General features: G+C 40.7%; 1 protein-coding gene across 1 annotated transcript in view; it reads right to left on the bottom strand.

The window, feature by feature from the left end:
- Positions 1-22,275, bottom strand: part of GABRB1 (gamma-aminobutyric acid type A receptor subunit beta1) — a 372,879-nt gene extending 350,604 nt beyond the window's left edge. The window contains exons 1-3 of the mRNA XM_003356910.6: positions 22,118-22,275; positions 21,862-21,953; positions 21,374-21,441 (exon numbers count right to left, since the gene is read on the bottom strand). Coding sequence (XP_003356958.4) covers positions 21,374-21,441; positions 21,862-21,953; positions 22,118-22,197 — 240 coding nt within the window. The 5' untranslated portion in view covers positions 22,198-22,275. The remainder of the gene's footprint in view (positions 1-21,373; positions 21,442-21,861; positions 21,954-22,117) is intronic.
- Positions 22,276-22,634: the final 359 nt, after the last annotated feature.

Raw genomic sequence — 22,634 nt, 5'->3', positions numbered from 1 at the left:
TATACAACCTGAATGTTGAGAGTAAAGTTTTATCTCGGGCAAAATTAGGACGCAATCCCCCAGGAGACAGCATCTCAGGTAGCCCTGGGAAACTGCTCCTAGGTGGTGAGGGAGGAGCTAGGATATGTGTGAGTTTTTGCAGCAAAGGGCAAGGAACAGGAACAAAAGAGGGCTGGGCTTTGATATGCATCTCAACTATCAGAGCCTGTATCCTGAGTTTTCACTGCTTTCAGGACTCACAGGCTCTCACCCTTGGAGGAGACGATTGTGGCATTCTTTTATTCTTAACTACAGACCGGGCATGGTATTTCAGACAGCTCTGAAATACCGCCCAAAGAGGAAAAGAGGAAATATCAGGATATGATAAAGGTGAGGGCGAGGTGCATGCAGCCATACATACATATTATAAAAGTTTGATGCTGGTCTCCTGAAGGTTACTACCCGTCACAAGGAGCAGACATGGCCAGGAAGGATTTTAGTATTTTTCCAGATATGAGGAGATGCAAGAATTGGGCTCATAAAATCTTCTAAAAATATCAGACTATCTGAAGGCCTGTTCTTTCAGTTTTCCCAGGGCACAGAGTGCCTCACTCCGGGTCTCCAGCCTGAGCTCCATTCAGGGGGTGCTGCAGGTTGGTAGCTGCAATGGCTCATGTTCTACTCCATGTAGAGGCACGGTAAGTGCCAAACTTCAGTTCACACTATATTCCTTTCCTCCTGTGACATGGTCTCCATATTGTTTCCATGACAAGGGGACGAGGGCTTACTCAGTATCCACTAAACAATAGGTTTTCTCTTTCCTCTACGGTGGTTTTAATGACATTTTGCATATAGCTATATGTCAGCTGGCATCCTTTGAGACTGAAATCAATTAACCCAAGCTCTCTATCATTGTACTGTTAAAAGTCCAATGTTGTCTCTGGGTTTTTGTGCATGTTCAGAATTTTATTTCTCCTACCCTTCTTAAATCTAGATGTATGTTATATTCCCAACAATTTATTAACATTTCCCCTAAACAAAGAGCCAGTATTCTGGGTCTTACCCCTTGGCATCACAGACTAATTGGTTGGGCCTTTGAAATCCTAATCTTCTCTTTCTTCCTCCCTCGTCACCATTCTCAACAATGGAAAGGGGAGCCCAAAGATTTATTTTCACACTGACAGAAACTATGCCTCCTTGCCTGAGAAAGAAGAAGGCGGCTTGATGAGTGGGAATGGCTTTTTTTCTTGCTCCAACAGCAGAGACAAGGATATTAGCAGAGAGAACGTTTACAAAGACAGAGGCAAAAGCCAGGGTGGGCCAAGTCATAACCCAGCTACTTTCCACCACGTGGCTTTTCCAGAAGAGATGGTGGCCAGAGGAGTCTCCATTAACTACTAAATTCAGGAAACATAGGGGCAACGAGGGTAGAAAGGAAGAAGAGATGGAAGAAGGAGGAATTATCAGTGATAGTGAAACTGAGTTTGTGATGGGAGTGTTTATTTCTTTCATGTATAATAAGGAGCAAAAATGGGAGGAGTCAGGAGATAGAAGGGCACGTTTGTTGTTAATTTACTTCTGAATGTAAAGAAGATAATTTGGGGGAACATAGTTTTTTTCTCAGTGTTGGATGTCCGCCAATAGCAAGGCGTTTCCAGAGCAGCTGTCCAACAATGATGATAGGAAGGTGTCTCTAGACTCTTCTTGAAATTAAATTTCATCAAAACTAGTCTTTGCTTCCCTGAACTGTGTGCATGGGCCTTCATTTTCCCCTTTGTATCTGGAATTTCCAAAACAGACAAAGAAACAAACAAACAACTTCTTGGGGATTTCTAATTAGCATCTCTTTAAAAATACTATATATTTACTAGCTGACATAAATCTTTCTTTTCTACTAACTCTCCAATAAAATCAGGAGTTAAAGGGGTTGAGAAGTTCAAAATAATATACTGATCTGGTGATTTCAATTATGAAAGTCATTCTGAAATTACATATTTTCAGACTTCCCTAAAACACACAATACAGGATGCCTAAGACTAACTTTTTCTGAAGCCCACCTTATGCGACACCCCCTCCAGCACGGAGAATTTGGTATTGTCCTTGAACCCAAAAGGAGAAAATGGGGAGGGGGCTGAGGGGATAAACTAGGAATTTGGAATTAACATATACACACTACTATATATAAAATAGGTAACTAACAAGGACCTACTGCATAGCACAGGAAACTCTGCTCAATATTTTATAATATTAAGGGAAAAGAATCTGAAAAAAAGATATTATGTCTGTATAACTGAATTACTTAACTGATACATAATATTAACACAACACTGTAAATCAACTATACTTCAATTAAAAGAAAAAAAATAAAAAAGGAATATTTACCATCTGAATCGCTTTAAAAAAAAAAAAAAGGTGATGAAGTTCTGACCTGACCTGATCCATGTGTGCCTGAAACTGCCTGGAGCCACAATCTTCAGGGACAGCACAGGTGCAGTTAACCCTGTCCTTGTTAAACTCTTTGTAAGAGCATAGATTATTCTTTAGCTATGAGGGATGAACAAATACAGCAAGATCTATATTGGTGAGTAGCGGTACTACGCTTTATATAGTCCAAAAAAAAAAAAGTAAATGTGAAAGCCTGTAATGGCTTTAGCAGAATTGAGCAGCATTTGAGTGGTCTCTCAAACAGCCCAACTTTGCATTTTTGAAATACAGAAAGATAGTTTATTTCAAGCAAGTCGTTTCTCTCTAAACCATGTTTCATGAATGTTTTCTACTTATAAATATACTGTTCTTTGCCAGTAAATTCATTGGTTTTTATTTTCGTAGAAGCAAGCTAAGTGATTGTTTTATTTTCACTGCCATCATTTCAACCAAGCCAGAAGAAACAAGTTTACACATTTTTAAATATACTTATTTAATTTTTTTAATAAATGTGTTTTAAATGTATAGTCCTCCAGGAGACAGGAAAATGAAAAATCTCTCCTGTAAGCTATGTGGTAATAATAACTTGCTATTTTAACCTCAAGATGCCATCTGCATTTCATAATGTAATTTCCTACTTCTGAAAGGACAGTGATGAAATGATCTGACCTTTACATATTGCTGTTTGAGTTCTCTCTCAGTGTTCAGTCGGAAAAATAAGAGCTAAATATACCTGAATCTTTTCTGTCTTCTCTACCCAGAAATGGGTCCTCGAATAAGTGTCCTTACTCTCCCCACCAAGAAACAACTGCCCCCCCCCGACCCCCGCCCCTTCCTGTGCTTGATGCCCCCCCACCCAGGCCCCATTAGAGAATCCTGGAATGGAGGGCACTTCTTCCTTTCCACTGGCAGGAAATCTTGTGAACTGAAAAATAACAGATTTTAGATCTTCTGACTCTTCATCTTGGACTCAAACAAACAAATCAGCCCTGCAAGCTGACCTGACTGGAAAAATGCTGTGTTTCCTGTTTTATGGACCATGACTGGGATGACACTGGAGGGAGAAACAAGAACCTGGGCTCCCACCAAACAACGCTCTCCTCGGGTGGGTGTCATTTTTTTTTTTAAGTCTTTCATCCTGAGGTGGTTATGATTAAGAAGTAAGGTTCTGTCCAGGGAAGTCATGCCTCTGAACTCGAAAAAGAACACCAGCTAGCCCTCGTGCTTATGCTCATTTTGAGGCCTGAAATCCACAACTTGTTTCTTTTGGGAGGGATGCTGCCCGGTCCTGCAGAAGGAAAAGATCTGTTTCTTTAACAGCACAAGTCAGACCAGAGTGAACTCTGAAATGGAAAGTAGTGATTGTCGGAGAAAATGAGAGGGGGGGGGTGTATGTACGGTGATTTATAATAAGAAATATATATTTGGTCTTCCTGCTCCCCACCCCTGTCAGCTTTTGGCAAACAACTCTTAATACTCCTTAGAATTTCCCAAGTGCTAAGAGCAAGAAAGGTGTCTTTTGTTATGTTAATGAGGTGATTTAGGGAAAGTGCCAAAAGATGGGAGCTAATTGCCTGCAGGGCCTACTGAGCATTTAGAGGATTGGAATTTCCTTTCCCACCCCCTGTCCCCCAGGGAGGGGAAAGGGGCTGGAGATGAATCAATCTATAAGGGCCAATGATTTAATTATATATATGCAATGAAGCTTCTAGAAAGGCTTGAAAGGACAGGGGCTCAAAGCTTCACAGTGGGTGAATACTTGGAAACAGGGGAGAGGGGTACACCTGGAGCGGGGATGGAAGCTCCGCCCCCTTTGCCTGCACCTTGCCCTATGTGTCTCTCCCATCCCACTGCTGCTCTAGCAACATCAACGACGTTCTAGGAAGTAAAATCTTTCTCTGAGTTCTGTGAGCTGCTCTAGCAAAAAATAAACAAGCCCAAGGAGGAGGTTGCGGGAAACTCTGCTTTAGATAGAGCCAGTTAGTCAAAGTACAGGTAACAACGTGGTCTTGCATCTGAGGAGGGAGAGGGAAGAGCCTTGCAGGACAGAACTCTTAACCTGTGGAACTGAGGCCATCTCTGGATAGTGTCAGAATTGAGTTGTAGTGTAGGACACCAAACTGGTGTCCAGAGAATGACTGGTCATATGTGTGGGGAACCTCCCAACCTGCCCCCCTCCATACACACACACACACACATTCACACACACATTGGAATCGGGTTCCAGGACCCAAAAGAGGGAGTTAAACATCTGGCTCTTGAGTCCAACAGGCCTGAGCTATAAACACAACCCCATCACACAGCAGCTTTCCTGGACTCAGTTCTTTATCTGTGAAATAAGGATATTAAGTGTTCCTATCTCAGGTGGCTCTTGTAAAAACTGATGTCCAGCGTTTATGTTAGTACCTGATACATGGTGCATATTCATTATAATTTAGTAACTGTTTCTATTCTTAACATTAAGGGTTGTCTTTTTTCCTGCACAAAAATACAGAAGTATACACAGACCTGAATGCATGATATTTCATTTCAAGTCCTCATGATTTTATCCAATGTGCCCTGTGCAAAATGCATTCATCAGGCACAGTCTTCAAGAAGCTCTTGTTACAGAACACCCATGGCATTTGAGGATTTAATGTCTCTTGAATCTCTTCTTCATTAACCACCATGAAGGTTAGTGACATGGCAACTTTTTCTTAGATATAAGTTTGAGCACTGTGCATTGTGAGGTCAATAAGTTAGTTGCTCCAGAAAGAGCCACTGAATTAATGACAGCCCAGCCAAGTGCCCTCCCACGGTCTCTAAGTGCATGGTTGTGATGCTGTAAACTTCTTGAATTACACACACTCTAGAAGTGATCAAAATGTGGTGATTTTTGAAGGTCTAAAAACAGATGGTTTGTAAATATTAATTAAAAATTTTAGAAGTTCAGATTCCTTAGTTGGGATGGGTCTTAGAGAAATTTCCTTTCTCTTGTCACCCTCTTGCTTTTGGGTAGAAGAGCCATGTAAGCCAACTAGGACAGATATAATTAGCTTTTCTTGTTCTGAAGCTCTCTAAGGATGGACACTTCCCAGATACTCTTCATAGCTGCTTCCAGCATCTTCTCACTCATTACAGTCAAGATGTTCTTCCTTATGTCCAATCTAAACTTCGCTTCTTCCTGCAGGTTAAGGAGTTCTCTCAGAAGGGGGATGTAATCTGTAAGGACCTGACAGAGCACTTTCACACCTTGCACCAAAATAGGTCCACTGTGATTTATTTATTTTTTACTTTTTGTTTATTTTGTCTTTGTTTTTTTGTTTTTGTTTTTGTTTTTGCCATTTCTTGGGCCACTCCTTCGGCATATGGAGGTTCCCAGGCTAGGGGTCGAATCGGAGCTGTAGCTGACGGCCTACGCCAGAGCCACAGCAACTCGGGATCTGAGTCGCATCTGCAACCTACACTACAGCTCACGGCAATGCCGGATCCTTAACCCACTGAGCAAGGCCAGGGATCGAACACGAACACGCGACCTCAAGGTTCCTAGTCGGATTCATTAACCACTGAGCCACGATGGGAACTCTGGTCCACTGTGATTTAAATCAGTGAAGAGATCAAACTTTTTTTTATAAACTTGAAGACATTAATCAAGCCACCCCTTAATTTTACCAACTTTAACCCAGGGCTAAATTATATTGACTGCGAATGCAGTTCATCCTAGGACCCAGTTTGCTGAGTATTAATAATGTTTCCTAATCTTTGAAACCTCTCTAGGTTTAAATGTTATCAGAAATAATGATGTTTTATGATCTAATTGATTTAATGACCTAACCACCACACATAAGATTCTGAAGCCAGTCTACTTGGGTACAAATCACAACTCTATCAGGTGCTAGTTGTGTAACTTTGGGCAAGTTTCTTAACTTTTCTGTGTCTCAGTTTCCTTATTTGTACAGTAGAGATAATAAACATAGATACTTCATATGGCTGCATTATGTATTAAGTGGGTTAATATTTGTAAAGTACTTAGAATGGCACCTGCTTTGTAGAAGTACTTGGTAAGTATTATTATTATTAAGACTCCAAGAAGGTTTTCCAGGCCTTAAGATTCATATCTGATTGTTCTTGGTAATCTTATATCTGTAAACGTCTTTGTACTATTTTGCCTTGCCTGGAATATCCATCACCTTCTTACCTAGGTTATCCTCTAGGTTATCCTCCCTTAGAACAGCTCAATTTGGTTGAACTTTCTCTGTCATGTCTTAAGTTGAGATCTCATTTTCAGGGCCCTTTTTTAGTGTTAGGGACAATTATGACCCCATGAAGATGATTTATTTTTATTTTTTTGCTTTTTAGGGCCGCACCTGCAGCCTATGGAGGTTCCCAGGCTAGGGGTCTAATTGGAGGTACAGCTGTGGCCTATGCCACAGTCACAGCAATGCCAGATCTGAGCCGAGTCTATGACTTACACCACAGCTCACGGCAACACCAGATCCTTAACCCATTGAGCGAGGCCAAGGATCGAACCCACAACCTCATGGTTCCTAGTTGGATTCGTTTCTGCTGTGCCACAACAAGAACTCCCAAAGATAGTTATCTTTTAATACCTCAACTTTTCAATGAGATTCTTGGCTGTTCCTCGAAGAAACAAAGTAAATCCTACAATTTTTACTAATGTATCCTAATTCCTAGCAAGTCTCTTTACCCTTATAATGTTCTCCGGTAAGCAAGGGTGGTGAGCTGATAGATAATGTTTATGTTTGCTTATCTCAAACTTTAGTATACAGTTTTTATCAGGTTATCTCATCCACTCTACCTGATTCTGTCGTTGATACTCATAGTGTTCAGAACAGTACCTGGTACACCGTGTGTGCTCAATAAAGAAGGAGGAGAAGAAGAAGAAGAAGGAGGAGGAGGAGAAGGAGGAAGAAGGGGAGGGGGTAGGAAGAGGGGCAGGAGAGGGGATGAGGAGGGAGGGGAAAGGGAGGGAGAGGAAGAAAAGTAGAAAGAGAAGGAGAAAAAGGAGGAGAAGAAAGAGGAGGAGAAAACGAAAAAGAAGAAGTACATTATCAATAACTGATACTTTCTCCAAGTCTGGGAACATACTGTCTCATTAAGCCTTCAATGATCTAAGAAGAAATTATAATTTATTCCCATTTTAAAGATAAAGAAATTCAGGCTTTGAATGACATAGGATGGTCATAAAGCTTGGCTTTCCCAGGACAGTATTGGTTCACACTTCTTGACCCAGGTAGTAGTAATAGCATTCCCTGTCATTCTCAAAAGTTCACATTTGAACAATAAATTATATGATTACTCTAGGGTTAATTAGCGCCAAGGTAACAGGGTCTGTAATTGGAGGAACTGTAAGTAAAATTAGAAGTCAATTCCAGAGCCCTAATTCCTTGGCTAAACCCTCAGAAAACCACATGCCCCATTTCTTTCAAATACCAGGGAGTAACACAAAATATGAAATTTAGAGAGGGATGGGGAACCGTATACAGACTGAAACTTGTAAATTTGAGAAGTCTCAGTGTGAGAACCAAGAGAAAATGGTGAGAAGGAAAGGTGAGGGAAACTCCTTTTTTTTTCTGTCAGACGTCACAGGATAGTTTCACAATTAGAAATAGGGCTATGAATTCCAACTGCATGATGAAAATCCCAGTAGCCAACAAAAACCGTATTATTTTTGATTATGAAAGATGCGAATGAATGTTATTCCTGATGCCTGGACATTAAGGAGGAAGAAATCCATTACAAGCCTGGGAGATAATAGTAAAATAATAAAAATACCAGCCTTTAACATTCATATGGTAATTTATACTATACATCACATATAAAGAGCATATATTTGTATCTGATTTATCTCTTTTGATTCTCACTGCTCCCTGAAATAAGTAGAGCAGAAATGTTTATTTCCATTTTACACAAAACTGAGAATCAAAGGGTTTAAGTAAGTCACAAGATTTATACCTGAGACTGTAAATTAGGATACCTCATCATCCTGACATTTTAAAGCAATTTAAAAGTGTTCAAATATAACCTGACTGGAGCACATTCAAGGGGAATGTGCTTAAGGAGAAAGTCCAACATTTATACACCAGACGAGGAATGTCTGAACTTAAAAAATTGCCAGTGTGCTGCCCACTAGACACTGATTTTTAACTATGAGATTTATCATGTTATTAAAGCTATAAGGTATTATGGTCACATGGCCCAGTCAGCATAGATGCTATGGTCCCAGGGAATGGAGGTGAATTTGATGATTTCACATCTTGGGCTACAAAGTACTGGGCATCACTGTCAGATCAAGCAAAATGCTTTTCAAGTGCAGAGGATGAGTGTGGACAACACAAATCCTGTCTCAGCACACCTTAGCCATTGTTTTGAGCCCTTTCACCTGGGCTCCTGAAATCAAGACAGGGCTGATTTGGGGGGAAAGTATGAAATAACTCCTGATGGCTTGCTTTCCTCACATTTTTTTCTAGTCTCTGTCTCTTATGCAAACCTGTTTTGTCATCCAACCATTCATTCACAGGCTGGTCTAAATACAAGACATAAAGATGAGCATCATGGTACCACCTCTCTCAGGGTTATTCACGTTTCAGCAGGCATCAAAGCAGAAGACAGCAAGATCTGATATTTCAAGCAGGTAGCTTCTGAAGTCAACTTCTGTCGGTGCTACCTACCTACACTACTAAAAGCGTCCCATGTTTCCACGCAAAAGCAAACCTCCACTCAGTGAGGTTTGTTAGTATTGAAAAAAATGGCATTTGCTTTGAGTTTGGGCTTACATATCTTTTGCAGAGCCGAAAGTACAGATCCCTTTAAAAGGCGGACAAGCTGCTTGATAACTAGGCCAAAACGTAATTCATCCAGACCTGCTTATGTTCTGTGACAGGGATGTTTGCACACTGTAGGGCACATGTCACATCCCGAAAGTCATTCCCTTCCTTAACTGCAGACAACCAGGTTATGAAATCCGCTTCATGACCCCACAGTTCACAGGGGTGTCTCCCCAAGTCGGGTTGGCATAGATGTAAGATGCACCAATAACCCACCCAAAAGTGAATACTGCTTTCCAGTTTTGTGAGTCCCTTCCACTCTCCAAATATCTCATTCTGTTCTCCTCCTCCCATTCCCAAATGCAAAACTTCTAAAAAATCAGTTCTCACTGCATTTAGCCAAACATTTTCAATGGACCAACCTTACCCTTCATAGTGAATTTTCTGATCTGAACTCTGCAGTCAGTTTGAACTGGGATTTTTGTTCTCTTGGTTGTTTCTTTGGGAGGTGCTGAATTGTGTGCATGTGTGCATGGGTGCATGCACGTGTGTGTGTGTGTGTGTGTGTGTGTGTTGGAGTATGGGCAGGCAGACAGGTGTGATGTCTGTGGAAAGAATCTCTTATCTCCATTTAATGCAGTAGTTGATTTAGTACACTTACTAGTTATGACAAATCACTGTGTGGATGTGGAAGTTTCACACAAAAGCTGACATTTGAAAGCAAACATCATCTTGTGATAAGGACACGGTTATAGCAGAAATGACTAGATAGATGTAGACTGATATAAATAGCTATTAAATACATATATATTAAACATATAGAATATATGTGTCTATTTCTGGATTAGACATATCATTTACTTTATATTTTCAAATTTGATATAGTTCCTTGGTTACCTTTTAAAATCTAACTTACCTCATTCAAAACCACTCTAGATGGCTGAGGAACCCCCTTTTCATAGGCTATCTTTTATGTTTGATTTTTCTCCTTTCTAAATTCACTTTGGAGTCATCAATCAAGTTATTATTATTATTATTTGTTTGCCATTTCTTGGGCCACTCCTGCAGCATATGGAGGTTCCCAGGCTAGGGGTCTAATCAGAGCTGTAGCCGCCAGCCTACACCAGAGCCACAGCAACATGGGATCCAAGCCGCATCTGCGACGTACACCACAGCTCACGGCAATGCTGGATCCTTAACCCACTGAGCAAGGGCAGGGATCGAACCCGCAACCTCATGGATGCTAGTCGGATTTGTTAACCACTGCGCCACAACAGGAACTCCAATCAAGTTATTCTTTAGTAATTTCTTAAATGTTTCCAGAAATATTGATAGTTCAGGTACCAGCAGACAGATGACATTTTGAAAAATGGAAAGAATTCACTAATTTTTTAAAAAGTTACGTGTGTATACACACATATGCATATATATATCTGTATATGATGATACATATATATCTTCATGACGTTGATATTTGTCATGAAGAGATTTGTATCTGTGAAACTAGCTGTGCCATGTGATAAAGCTGTTTCTATGGAAATGGCTCATGGTTCATGCTCAACATAAAAGAAAATTACATGTGAAGGTATAAGGTGGACCTGACAGAGAAACTATTAATTTCTGAATTAGAAATTTTAAATGCCATTATTACTAACACTTTTTTACGGCTAGAAAAATTCTTTTATAATCCTAATAAATGTTATTAAGCCCCTATAATATGCGAGGAGCTACATAGCATAAAGAATACAATCCTAAACTTCCTGGGGCTTAGATAGTGCTGTGGGTGGGGGATGGAAGTCAAGGTTAATAAAAACCTTATACAAATGGAAGATGACAATTATGTTACATAGCGTCTTTTGTCTTTCAGAGTCTTGATTTGTTTATATGCACTCTTCCTCTGGTAGATTTCTCTCCCGTGTGGCTGCAGAGAAAGCTTTATAGAAGAAAGATGATTTCCTGTGGGTTTTAAAGTAGATCTAGATGCCTTTGAGTGGGTGAGGGATTGCAAGTGGTAGGAGGGAGAAATGATGGCCTCTGACACAAGAAAATGTTCTAGGCATAGGTAGGATTTCAAATAAATGTCGTCGAACTATCTCTATGGAAACCACAAAGCTGTTTCTCTCAGCTAGAGAATTGTATATCATTCTCTTGAAAATAATAGATCAGAAGAAAAAAAAAAAAAAAACTCCCCATGAGTCACAGGAGGTTTGAGTAGGCAGGGACCCTGAGCTTTCAACAAATCTATTCCCCCGCCTTCAGGAAGGATCCCGAATAAACCTTCTCATTCAAGCAAGATTCATTCCTAGCAACTTCCCTGATTAATCCATTCAGCAACAAGAACAAGACATCTGGCCTCTGACTTTCCTGTTGCATCTGAAGGACCTTAACCCACACTTTTTCACTTTCGGTAGGGGTGGAATAGCTGATTGCTAACAGCTACCTAAGAACCCTCTTCTGTTTGAATGTATTTCTCTAGCGTCTTCTCTACTTTCTTTCTCTAAACTAAATGACACAATCTCTGAATATGCCTTTGCTTAAATAGGTATCCTCTGTCCAGGAGACCATTTGTAGGGATGGGGCTTTGTTGATTTCGTGTTTAAGATCATCCCCACCAAGCCATTCAAATGTTTCTGCTCTTCTACAAAGCTCCTGGGAGTCACTTTTGAATTTCCTGGCAGCAAAGCTTCATCTCTCTGGGCTAGCTCTTGGCCCCACTTGTGCTATCTATTATACCTCGTCTCATTTCATCGCCAAATACACTTTCTACAAGAACTCACACTGCTTCCGTGCTATTTCCCATGGAAACACAGTGTTCCAGAAGGACTCTGAATCATTTTAGGGACGCAATGGAGAAGAGAGCAGATGCTTTGCAAATGGGTTCCGCACACATCTTTTTTCCCCACCTATATGGTTTTTTGATCTGAGTTGATGTAACATTTTTTTTCTCTGAGTATTTTAATAGCACAAATTATATAATTTTTATTAGCATTAATTTACAATGTGGTGTCAATTTCTGCTGTACAGCAAAGTGACCCAGTCTCATGCACACACACACACACACACACACACACACATTCCCTTTCTTATATCATCTCCCATCACGTTCTACCCCTATATGGGTGTTATAAAAGCAACTGAAACAGAGGACAAAGGTCACTTCCCTGGGTGGGGGTGGATTTGAAAAGTAAGTTCTAAATCTATCAGGGTCTGAGTCCTCTTCGATAAAGAACCATATCGCTGCAGATTAAAGTTGACTGCACTGCATTCTCTATCCTTGGCCAGCACCCTTTCTGCAGATCTCTAACCACCTCATTTCAGCCTCTGCATTTATGGGCCCAAGATTTCTCCCTGCAGACCTCGCTTTATTTGTGAACAGAACTAGAGGGGTCGCTAGCTTTTTTCAAGATGGTTTCAACCTCCAATATTCTACCTCAGTGTTCCCACCAGTACCTGGTAACGATATGCTCTGATATATATATTTAAATCCGGAAACATATCTACTTTGGTGGTGAACAAGGTGGCTGGGGCTTCTTTTCCTGTTTCCCTCTCTGGGCTGATGGTGCCATAGTACCCATCACTCTATAGGGAACCCCAGGGGACAGCCTAGGCTCCCTGATCTCTAACTTCCAACATCAAACGGGTCATGACATCCCTCTGATTGGCCTCTATTTGAATATCTTTTTTTCCTTCCTTTCCAGTCCTCGGGTCGCTGTTCTACTTTAGTCATTTATCATCTCTCATCTGGACTTTGAAACACTTTTCGATGCTTTTTGACTAGGAACACAGGCCCTGGTTTTAGCCATCTCTACTTCCTCTTCCAAGCAGCTCTCAGAATGATCTATCTGAAATGCAAATTGTAGCACCTGTTAGAACCTGTAGCAGGTTTTCTGTCTTTCAGGATCAGGATTGATTTCCTTAGCATACACATTTCAGCATCATTTCTTTCTGTCTCTGTTTGTGTCTCCTTCTCTACATATGTACATGTGTCTTTTTAAAGTGAAAATGTAAAATGTGTAAGATTTCTTTAAAAAAAAATCAAACAATTCAAAAGGGAATATAAAGAACAGAAAGGAACTTTCTGCTGTGGCTCAGCAGAAATGAACCCAACTACCATCCATGAGGATGTGTGTTTGATCCATGGCCCCACTCAGTGGGTTAAGGATTGGCAATGCCATGAGCTGTGGTTTAGGTCACAGATGCGGCTCAGATCTGGCATTGCTGTGGCTGTGGTATAGGCCGGCATCTGTAGAGCTGTAGTTCTGATTCAACCCCTAGCCTGGGGACCCTAAAAAGCAAAAAAAAAAAAAAAAAGAAAGAACAGAAAGTATCCCTGCAAGTCACACAGCCAGTCCTGGTTCCACCACCAAGAGACAACCACTGTTACTCATGTCTTGTATATTCTTCCAGAACTGGTCAGTGCATATACAAAAATGTATGTTTCTAGAGAGGCTTCTCTTCATACAACTGAGAACATTTCAATAACACTGGCCTGGTTCAGTGGGTTAAGGATCAGGCATTGGCTTGAACTGTGGTATAGATAGCAGATATAGCTCGGATCCCACATTGCTGTGGCTGTGGCGCAGGCCGGCAGCTACATCTCTGATTGGACCCCTAGCCCTTGAACCTCCATATGCTGTGGGTGTGGCCCTAAAAAGACCAAAAAATAAAAATAAAAATAAAAATAAAAAAGGAAAGAAAGAAAACCCATTCATCTTTCATGCTTCATGTGACCAGCCTTATTTCTAAGTTATCACCAGTGATAGGAATTCATTTTAAACTTTGTTTCCAGCATTTTTGCCAAGTGTTGAGCAACAGATTGTTATATGCTACTGACTACAATTTCTTTCAACGATCAGCAGTCAAGAGACTTTATGAAATTCATGGTCTTCTGAAAACAGAAATATTCTAAAATGCAGAAACTCTATCCTGGGATTATGAAAAACAGGATTCAGTGCTCTGAAAAAGTTCATGGGGAAACCCTGTATTAACATGTAATCAATTGCAAGCATATACCACTCATCTTCCTACTGTCCTCAATGATGAAAAGTTGAGTTACTGAAACTCAGATCAACTGGAAATATTTAATACCATTTGTTTTTCTTTTGAAATATTTGACCTTCCCTGATAATGAAAGATGTCATCTCAAGTGTGTTTTGAGGGTGCTATCAAGAGTCTAGGACCCTGCCAAGAAAAATGCACCAAACATTTACAGAACCGATCCTGAGTGATGTTCAACTGAGATGAACACCTCGGCTTTACCTCTTGCTCCCAGACCACCTGATGGAAAGATTTTAGGTGGATTGGGCAAATCCTTTGGGATACCCAGATCGTAGAAAATAAAGGAGTCCTTCTGTTTCACATTAAGTGTTGAAACATTTATTAGTTTGGCAATAGTTGAGCAATAAATACAGTGGACAGCATCATATAGAAATACTTCCAATTTGGTCTTGACTCCAATGATCAATACAATATAAAGTGGACATCAGTCAAGTTTCATTCTGAAGACCATTGATTCAACATTTCTTGTTGCTGTCTTTGGGAATGTGTTTAACTAGGGAAAAAAATGGATGATAAAGCCATGACCAATTAAAATGGTAATTCAAGAGGCCCTGGATGGCACGCAGTCATTATTACACTGTTCCCAGGAGACTATCAGCATTTACATTCAGTGGGAATTCAATAAATGCCTATTGAATATGAAAAAGAATGAATGGATGTGTGTACCTATATAATTGAATCACTTTGTTGTACAGCAGAAATTATCACAGTACTGTAAATACTACACTTCAAAAACAATTTTTAAAATGAAAAATAAAATTAGAAAGTATGTATAAGAAAAAATCAATAAATAATTGCTTGTTGACTGACACATCTTAACAGGAGAACAAAATGGAGTTACATGGAATGTAGCAGGAAAATAAGATGGAGAAGAATCTTGATTTTTGACAAAGTCTAAAATATTCAATAGCCTAAGTTTATATGGTAGAAGATTTGAATTAGATAGAGGTTTAGCATTTTGCAGAGGAGAAACTTAAGGCCCGGAGAAGTCAAGTGACTCTCTCAAGGTCCCAAAGGTAAATATCAAGAATATGTTTTTTTACTTGCCTCGAAAATAGGAGCCAGATGCTGGAGTTAGGCTGCCTGGGTTCAAATCCTGGCTCTTCTCTTTACTAGATTTGTAACTTCTGAGCAAGTTTTTTAACCTCTTTTGACCTATGTTTCTCCATCTCTCAACCTGTTTCCCCAACTGTAATGGGAGATGATAACTGAAGAGCTTTAAATGGGCTGCTAATATAAAGCATTTGATAGCCATACCTTATGCATAGGATGCATTCAATAGATGTCACTATTTTCATTGTATTACACTCTTTAATACCTAGTCTGGCTGTGTAATCCTAAGAACAGAGGCTTCAAATGTGATCTCAAACTTTACAAATTCTGGATAGGCTTGCTTTGATGTGTCTTAGAGTATAAAAAGATCTCTCCAAACAGAAAGACAAAGGGAAATTTTTCCTCTCTTAGCTTCTCCACATGGTATAATATTGTAACCCAGCACCTAAAAGTGAGACCTGGTTGATTACTCATATAAGAGAAAAACGCATTTATATTTTTAACTGCTGATAACTGTTGATGCCTTTACAGGGTAGTGCTGTACTTGCTCTATTTGCAGAGGAATTCTGTTATAACCTCAGAGAATTTACTGACAGTAGCAAGAGTATGTTGAGGTGATTGTATAAAGCTATTGCAAGCTCCTAGTGGGGGGAAATCTGGCTTGCAATGTTCTCTATTCTGAAGGAGAAAAGTCATTGTTCTGTAAAGCAGCAGGATAGCCTTGTTGGAGTTAGGTGCTTGGTGACATTTTCATAGCCATCATTTAAGGCTGGCTGACTCAGAAGTATTGACAGTTAGGAGGACTGCTTATTAGTTTAAGTCAAACCCAATCATCCAGGCTCTCATCTTCATCCTGTTGCTTACCATCAATTACTAAACTAATTTTCACATTCGGGCACAGCTACCGGTTTAACCACCTAGAAATTAACTTGAAACTTAATTTGAAACCTTGGAAAAATACCACTCTTGGAGAAATTTAAGCGGGGAAAAAAATCATTTTGTGATACTGCTAGAACTTAGAATAACTCTTGCTTCTCAAAGTGCTGTCCGCGTACCAGCAATTGGCAACACCTGGGGGTTGTTAAAAACGTGGGATGTCAGACTCCATCCCAGCCTCTGAATCAGAATTTGCCTTTTAACACTTTGAGATCCCAGAGTGACTCAGATACACATTAAAGAAGGAGAAACACTGGTTTAGAGAAATGCGGGAGGGAGATTTGTGACAAGTGGTTACTGTTTTGTGTCACTAAGATGATGGTAATTAGACATAACTGCAGTGGGCCCCAGAAACCTCTGGAATCAAATATTAAAATAACAACAGCGGAATTTAACAATAGTGGATATTTGAGAAGTTAAATTTGTTTTTCTTTTGGCCATTATTTAGAAAGTTGACTCATTTTAGGTTTTTTGGGGGGAGGAAGAGGAGTTGCTTTTAGTGTTCACTGTAATGGCTGTAAGAGCATTGTAAACCAGGGGTCATGAGTTCAAATCTCACTGGGGCCTCCAGGCTTTCTAACTTTACCATTCTTGCCAAGGGGGTTGGGGAACCACGGGAACCCATGGGACCTGAGGCTCAAGGCTCACAGGGCAGTTGGGGCAGGGGGGCTTGGAAACCTTGGGGATCAGGTGCACCACTGTCTCCTTTGGGTCCCTCGATTCCCATTGATGTCCTGGTCCATGGGTGGCACCTTGCCTTTGGGAAACCCTCTCTCCATAAATGAGTTAGGTTCTTAACAGTATCCTCCTCTGCCTCTGATTTTCAGGGGTACTGCTTTTTTGCAGGGATATTCCTGCCTAGGTCTCAACTGGATATCTTTGGCCAAGCCTGGAACCTCCATATTCCACTCTCCAGGGTGCACTAAGGCTTCTACCTCAGCTTCAGATTCAATCGGTTCCTCTCTTGTTTTCTGTTAGAACCATTTGGTGATGAGGATGGGTCCCTTGCTCCACCAGAAACAGAGTGACACCCAACTTAGTTAATAAATCTTTCTATTAAAGGGATGGAGCAATCAGGCACAAACAGAAAGGAATGTAAAATCAGCTGGCCATTGATGATGCATGCCTGAAGGAAGGAAACAAGGAATACATGACAGCTATTCATTACTGGGAACAGCTTTAAGCTAGGACTCAATAGATGTTAAGTTGTCTGGGGGTGGCCATTCAAACCATCAAGTCTTTAGATCAGGGACAGAGAGCTCTGTGCTTGGAACTCCTCCTTGATGATCAGGAGCTGCCTCTTTAATGAGAAGGAACAGTTAGTCATTGGCATCTGAAATGCAAGAGTTCAACCTTTTGTTTGCAGGCGGTTAATATCTTGTGCCCCCAACCTACTACTCTAGGAGAAGACTGGCTTGTTATTATTTGTATTTTATTGGGTTTACATCAGGCAACGTTAGTGGTTACTTTAAGGGAATTTCTGGGGGCTTGTCCTTTTGCTCCAATTGCCTCTTATTCCTCTTGCATCAATCTTTTGTGTGTGTTTGTCTATCAGTATATGTGTTGGCAGAAATTGTTAAAAGAGAAGGATTGAGAGATTTACTTTAAAATATATGGTAATTACAGTAGTTTCTTTTAAGATCACTGTTCAGAAAATAATGACAGTATGTAGTCCCTATCAAATGCACAATATATCCCATGATGCCCAAAGAAAAATTCTTCATTCTTCCTGATTTAGCATTATTGTCTGAAGAGAAAACTCTCGTTCCCAAGTATATTTTTTTCCTGCATCAGAGGTTTTGCATTCAGAGGTTTTCCTGCATTCAGGGGTTTTGCATTCGCTGGTCAGAACCAACAATTCTTGACTATAGAAATTCTTGACTAAAAAATCTCTCTCTCTGTCTCACTCAGTCTTAAATTTGGGAAAAAACATTTGAAATCTGGAAGGACGTGAATCAGAAAATACTCTTGATGTGATGTTAGTGTTTAAAACAGGCAATGTTAGAAACCAATCTGGAATGATATTTCACTGAGGGTAGCATAGGAAGAGAACACGAATTAACAGAATCTAGCTTTCAAACCCATTAATATACAATTACGTCATTTTCCCAGCTTTGGAAATGTGTGGCCAATAACAGCAATGAATAAAAATATTAAAATGACCAATGTTTCAGCAATGTATTTTAATTTGAGTTTTCTTTAAAACTAGTTTTATTTTTTCAATGTCCATTCTTATTTATTGTTAATTTTGTTGAAAAATTCCTATTAAATAACCTATTACTACCTGTTTTATTGTGCTAATGTTATAGGCTTCAAGTCTCCTTCAAGAAGTTTAAACCCAAAAGCCTCTGGCCATGTCTCATTGTAATGCCCCTTCCCCCACTTTGATCAGCCTGGGCTGCTTACTTCCTACTAGAGAAGGAATGTCACCCAGGTCTCACCCCACTGCTATATAACCTGTTCCCCATTCAAATAAGGTATCCTGCCCAAGACCAATCAGAAGATCAAATCGGATCTCCCCTCCATGTTAGTGGTTACTTTGAGGCAATTTCTGGAGGCTACTGTATCCTTTTGCTCCAACTGCCTCTTACTCCTTTTCAGCAGAAGTTACTGCTTATCAAGCTTCTGAAACATGCTTAATATAAATGTCTTATTTCCTATTGACATTTCAATCCTGCTTATATTATCTAAAAATCAAAGTGCATCATAAACAGTGCTCTTAACCAAGGCTAACTATCCAGATTGTATTTATATAGATCCCTCAATTCTAAAATTCCTCTTTGTTTCCATTTTTGGGGCATTATTTCCAACCCACATATTTCAATGCTTGTCATAGATGACAGAAGAAAAAATAAAACTTCGGTCTTGGTAGGGCTCATTAAAAAGAGAAACTAGTAAGAATAAGTAAGTCAAGGCTTATTATTTTTCAATGTTCAGTAGCTTCTATTTTCCCATCGTGTCCCTAACATTTTTGTGAAAAGGTAATGGGTAATTTAGCAGATTATATTTTTAAAGGTTTATCTGTTGGGTGAATATTTTTAAAAATCAAGTACATATATATGGTACAGTGAGTAAATAGATTATATTATTCCATCATTAAGAGCTAATTCCGGCAGTACTAAAATTAAATTCAGTATTTTTTTCTGAGTTTTTATATGAATTCACTTGAACAACTGGTTATACAGAGGCTTTTCATTGTAGTGGTTATTTTAGTTAACAGCAATCTCCCTATTCGATTCAGTTTTTTTTTTTTAAGTGAAAAGTCATTTATAAATATCCTGAACAGAATTACACATTTAAAAAATTCTGAAAAGCATAGTACTCTGAAAAGCAGACCACTGGAAAATGCAGTTTGCCTTTTGAGCTTTCTGAATATTCTCCTAGTTTATAAATTATCTGTGTGAGTACTTACAAGGCACCAAAATAAATGAGTGAAAAGAAAAGTATTATCATCATTTATCTACATGATACAAACAAGTTGTTAAACTAATTGTCTAATTTATCCAGTCGCAATAGCACAGATTGGGTACAGTTTGTATATATGCACACATTATTACACTCGCCAGTGTTTGTAAATATTATTACATTTCCAAGCATAAGTGAATAGTGAGTCTTGGGTGCTTTGTGATAGTGACATGTATGTGAACAGAATATTAAAAAAAGAGTCTTTTAAAAATATTTTCCAACTCAGAAAATGTTCATTGTACATTAATATTTCAAGATTGCTTTTCTAATACATCCCTCAGAGATATTAATTTAAAATGGTATTTAAAATAAGCTATTTATAGCAGAGGAAGTTACAACATTAAAACACAGAAATTTAATAACCACACTTTTTATTCTAATCCCCACTCAAGAGATTTTCAATATATGTATTTCTTCCCCTAAATACCCTAAGAAAAGAAAAAAAAAAATTAAGTCTTAGCGTGTTAAAATAAAACGACACACGAATATTGAAATGAAATGACAATTCAATAGCCTTTACAGCTATAAAGTGACAAAATCCCAGTTGGCTTTAGTGTCTAAATTATTCAGGCTGTCTAAATTTCTGCTGCCACCATATACATATATTTTTCTTTCTTTCTTTCTTTTTTTTTTTTTTTTTTTTTTTTTGCAAGTGCAATAAAATGGCATTTTGCTCAGGTAGGTCTAGTTGTTCCCTGGGTGGCTGGTTCTAGAAAAGCAACGATCTTTCCCCCCTGCCTTATAAGAAGCAACAGTTAGAAACTCTAGAAAACTGCTACCCCACAGTGGTTGGAAACAGCCAATAGAGAAAGTGACAGACAGCTATGATTTCAATCCATTTTGCAACAGCTTCAGAATGTGAGGAGGAAAAAAAAATAAACCTTAACTCATCTCAATGAAAGCATTGCACTGTTACTGTCGCCCCCCACCCGCACACACACCCGCATCCCCCTTCCACCATCTCTTTGATCAGGCTTTTTCAGCATGCTTAGGTTTCTAAGGCAAAGTAAAGCAATAACTCGACCCATTCCGTCTCAACTTAAATTCGCAAGGTGCAGCAAGACAAATTCACCAACCCCCACGTGGGAACAATACCAGCCTCTCCCCCGAAGCTGGCTAGAACACTTTCATATTAGCTAGCAGGCTGGACTGTTGCCTCAGCCTGTTGCTCCTGCCACTCGGTGTGCCAGAGCCTGGAAAGAGGGAGGGGACGCTCTGGGTCCTTGGTGGCGGGCCTGGGTAGGTCCGGCTCGCGGGCGGCTGGGACCGCTCCTGGAGAGGAGGCGGCTGCGGACCACGGTCCGGGGATACTCTTGTGCAGCCCGCCCGGCCGCCGGCAGATGGTGCCCTGCGCATCGCAACAGCAAAGGAAACCCTGCGAAAGTACCGCTGACTCCGCCCCACCCGCTCCGCTGTCGCCACAGTCACTCGTCCTTCCCCAAATAGTGCGGAGCACGTTTCCTCCAGAACACCGCAGTAGCCCGTGTGTGCGTGTGTGTGTGAGCGCGCGTGTGTGTGGAAAATACAAACCAGGGACAGCAGGGTGTGTGCGACAGAGTAGGGAGCGCGCGCGGAGTGGGACTCCAGGGGCCGGGGCGAGGTGACCGCCAACGAAACACAGAGGGCACGGAGACCGGCCCATTTCGCATCTGCGTAAGCCTGGCCGCCCGGCCAGTCGGAAGGCCACTTACCATGTTCACCTCGGAGACCATGTCTATGCTGGCGACATCGATCCTCATCCCGACGTCCACGGGGGGCCCTGCCGGGGAGGTGGAACACATTTTGGACCTAATCTCAGAGTGGCGACAGGCTGGGGAGGGGCAGAGGGCTTCCCTGCGCTTACTACATTCGGAATGGGCTCCTGCCACCCCCACCTCTCCACCCCCTTGCAGGGGACAGCCTGGGAAAACAGGTGTGGGCACACGCGTGATGCAGTGACTATGCAGAGGGTGTGTCGAGCCAGGGGAAGGTCGGCTTTGCCTGGGGTTTCATCCACCTGCGACTGAAGGTCCAGCGTGTGCATGTGTGTGCGTGTGTGGCCAGCGCTTAGGGCGTAGTGCACGCTTACGAAAATGACATGCTTCTTCTTCTTCTTTTTTTTTTTTTTTTTGACATTTATCTTTGACAAGAAAGGAGAACTAGATGTGGGTTACAGGTTGAAAAAAAGATGAAGAATTACCTCCAAAGTCCGGCCGCAAGCGAATGTCATATCCTTTGAGCAATCTGTCCACTGTCTCTTTCACGTATGACATGTTGCTGGGCTCATTGGCGCTGAAGGGAAGAAGTAGGGACCGTATTCAGAATGAACACAAACTGTGAGCATACATAAAAATAGACAGGCACACCTACCCCCCAAATAACGAGCTACATGATCCAGCAAGCATGTAAAAAGAAAAACACCGAGAAAATAGAGACATTCAACAACAGCAGCTCACCTGTGTGCACAACAGACCATGGCAATCATCACAGGGAAAGAGAGAAGCCCCAAACTCTCTCGATTTTGTACTGTCCACATTACTAACTCTGATTAAAGAATTGTCTTTTCTGCGAAGGTTCAAGGAATGCAACTTAGTCGGCGGCAGGGCAGTAATTCCCGAATGGACCTGCGCATGCGCAGAGGGTGCTCACTACCAAAAGACACCTTGTGCCTTGCAAACAATATTCTTAGTGGAACAGGCAACAGATTTCAATCCCTTTAAAGTTCCTGTTTGTGGTGCTCCGCGTCCTCCGAGTAGTAAAAGATACCCTGCTGTTTCCTTGTTCGGGATCCTACGTGCATGTGGATAAGGATCTTTGTGCATTGGAGGTTGCTATATTCTTTTCCTTGCTGCCTTCAACCTGATTTTTTTTTTTTTTTTTTTTTAACTCAACTCCCAGGGATCTGGCTTAGGCTGCCTGCGACTGGCATCTTTCGTTGACAGTCACTGGGGTCTCAGACAGTCACTGGGAGTC

This window comes from Sus scrofa, chromosome 8, assembly GCF_054392235.1.
Source record: "Sus scrofa isolate SSC_HxYL_T2T_F1_AM1 chromosome 8, Sscrofa_HxYL_maternal_Yorkshire_Landrace_v2.0, whole genome shotgun sequence".
NCBI lineage: Eukaryota > Metazoa > Chordata > Mammalia > Artiodactyla > Suidae > Sus > Sus scrofa.
The sequence above is the reverse complement of the archived record's forward strand: the minus strand, read 5'-3'. Positions and strand labels throughout refer to the sequence as shown.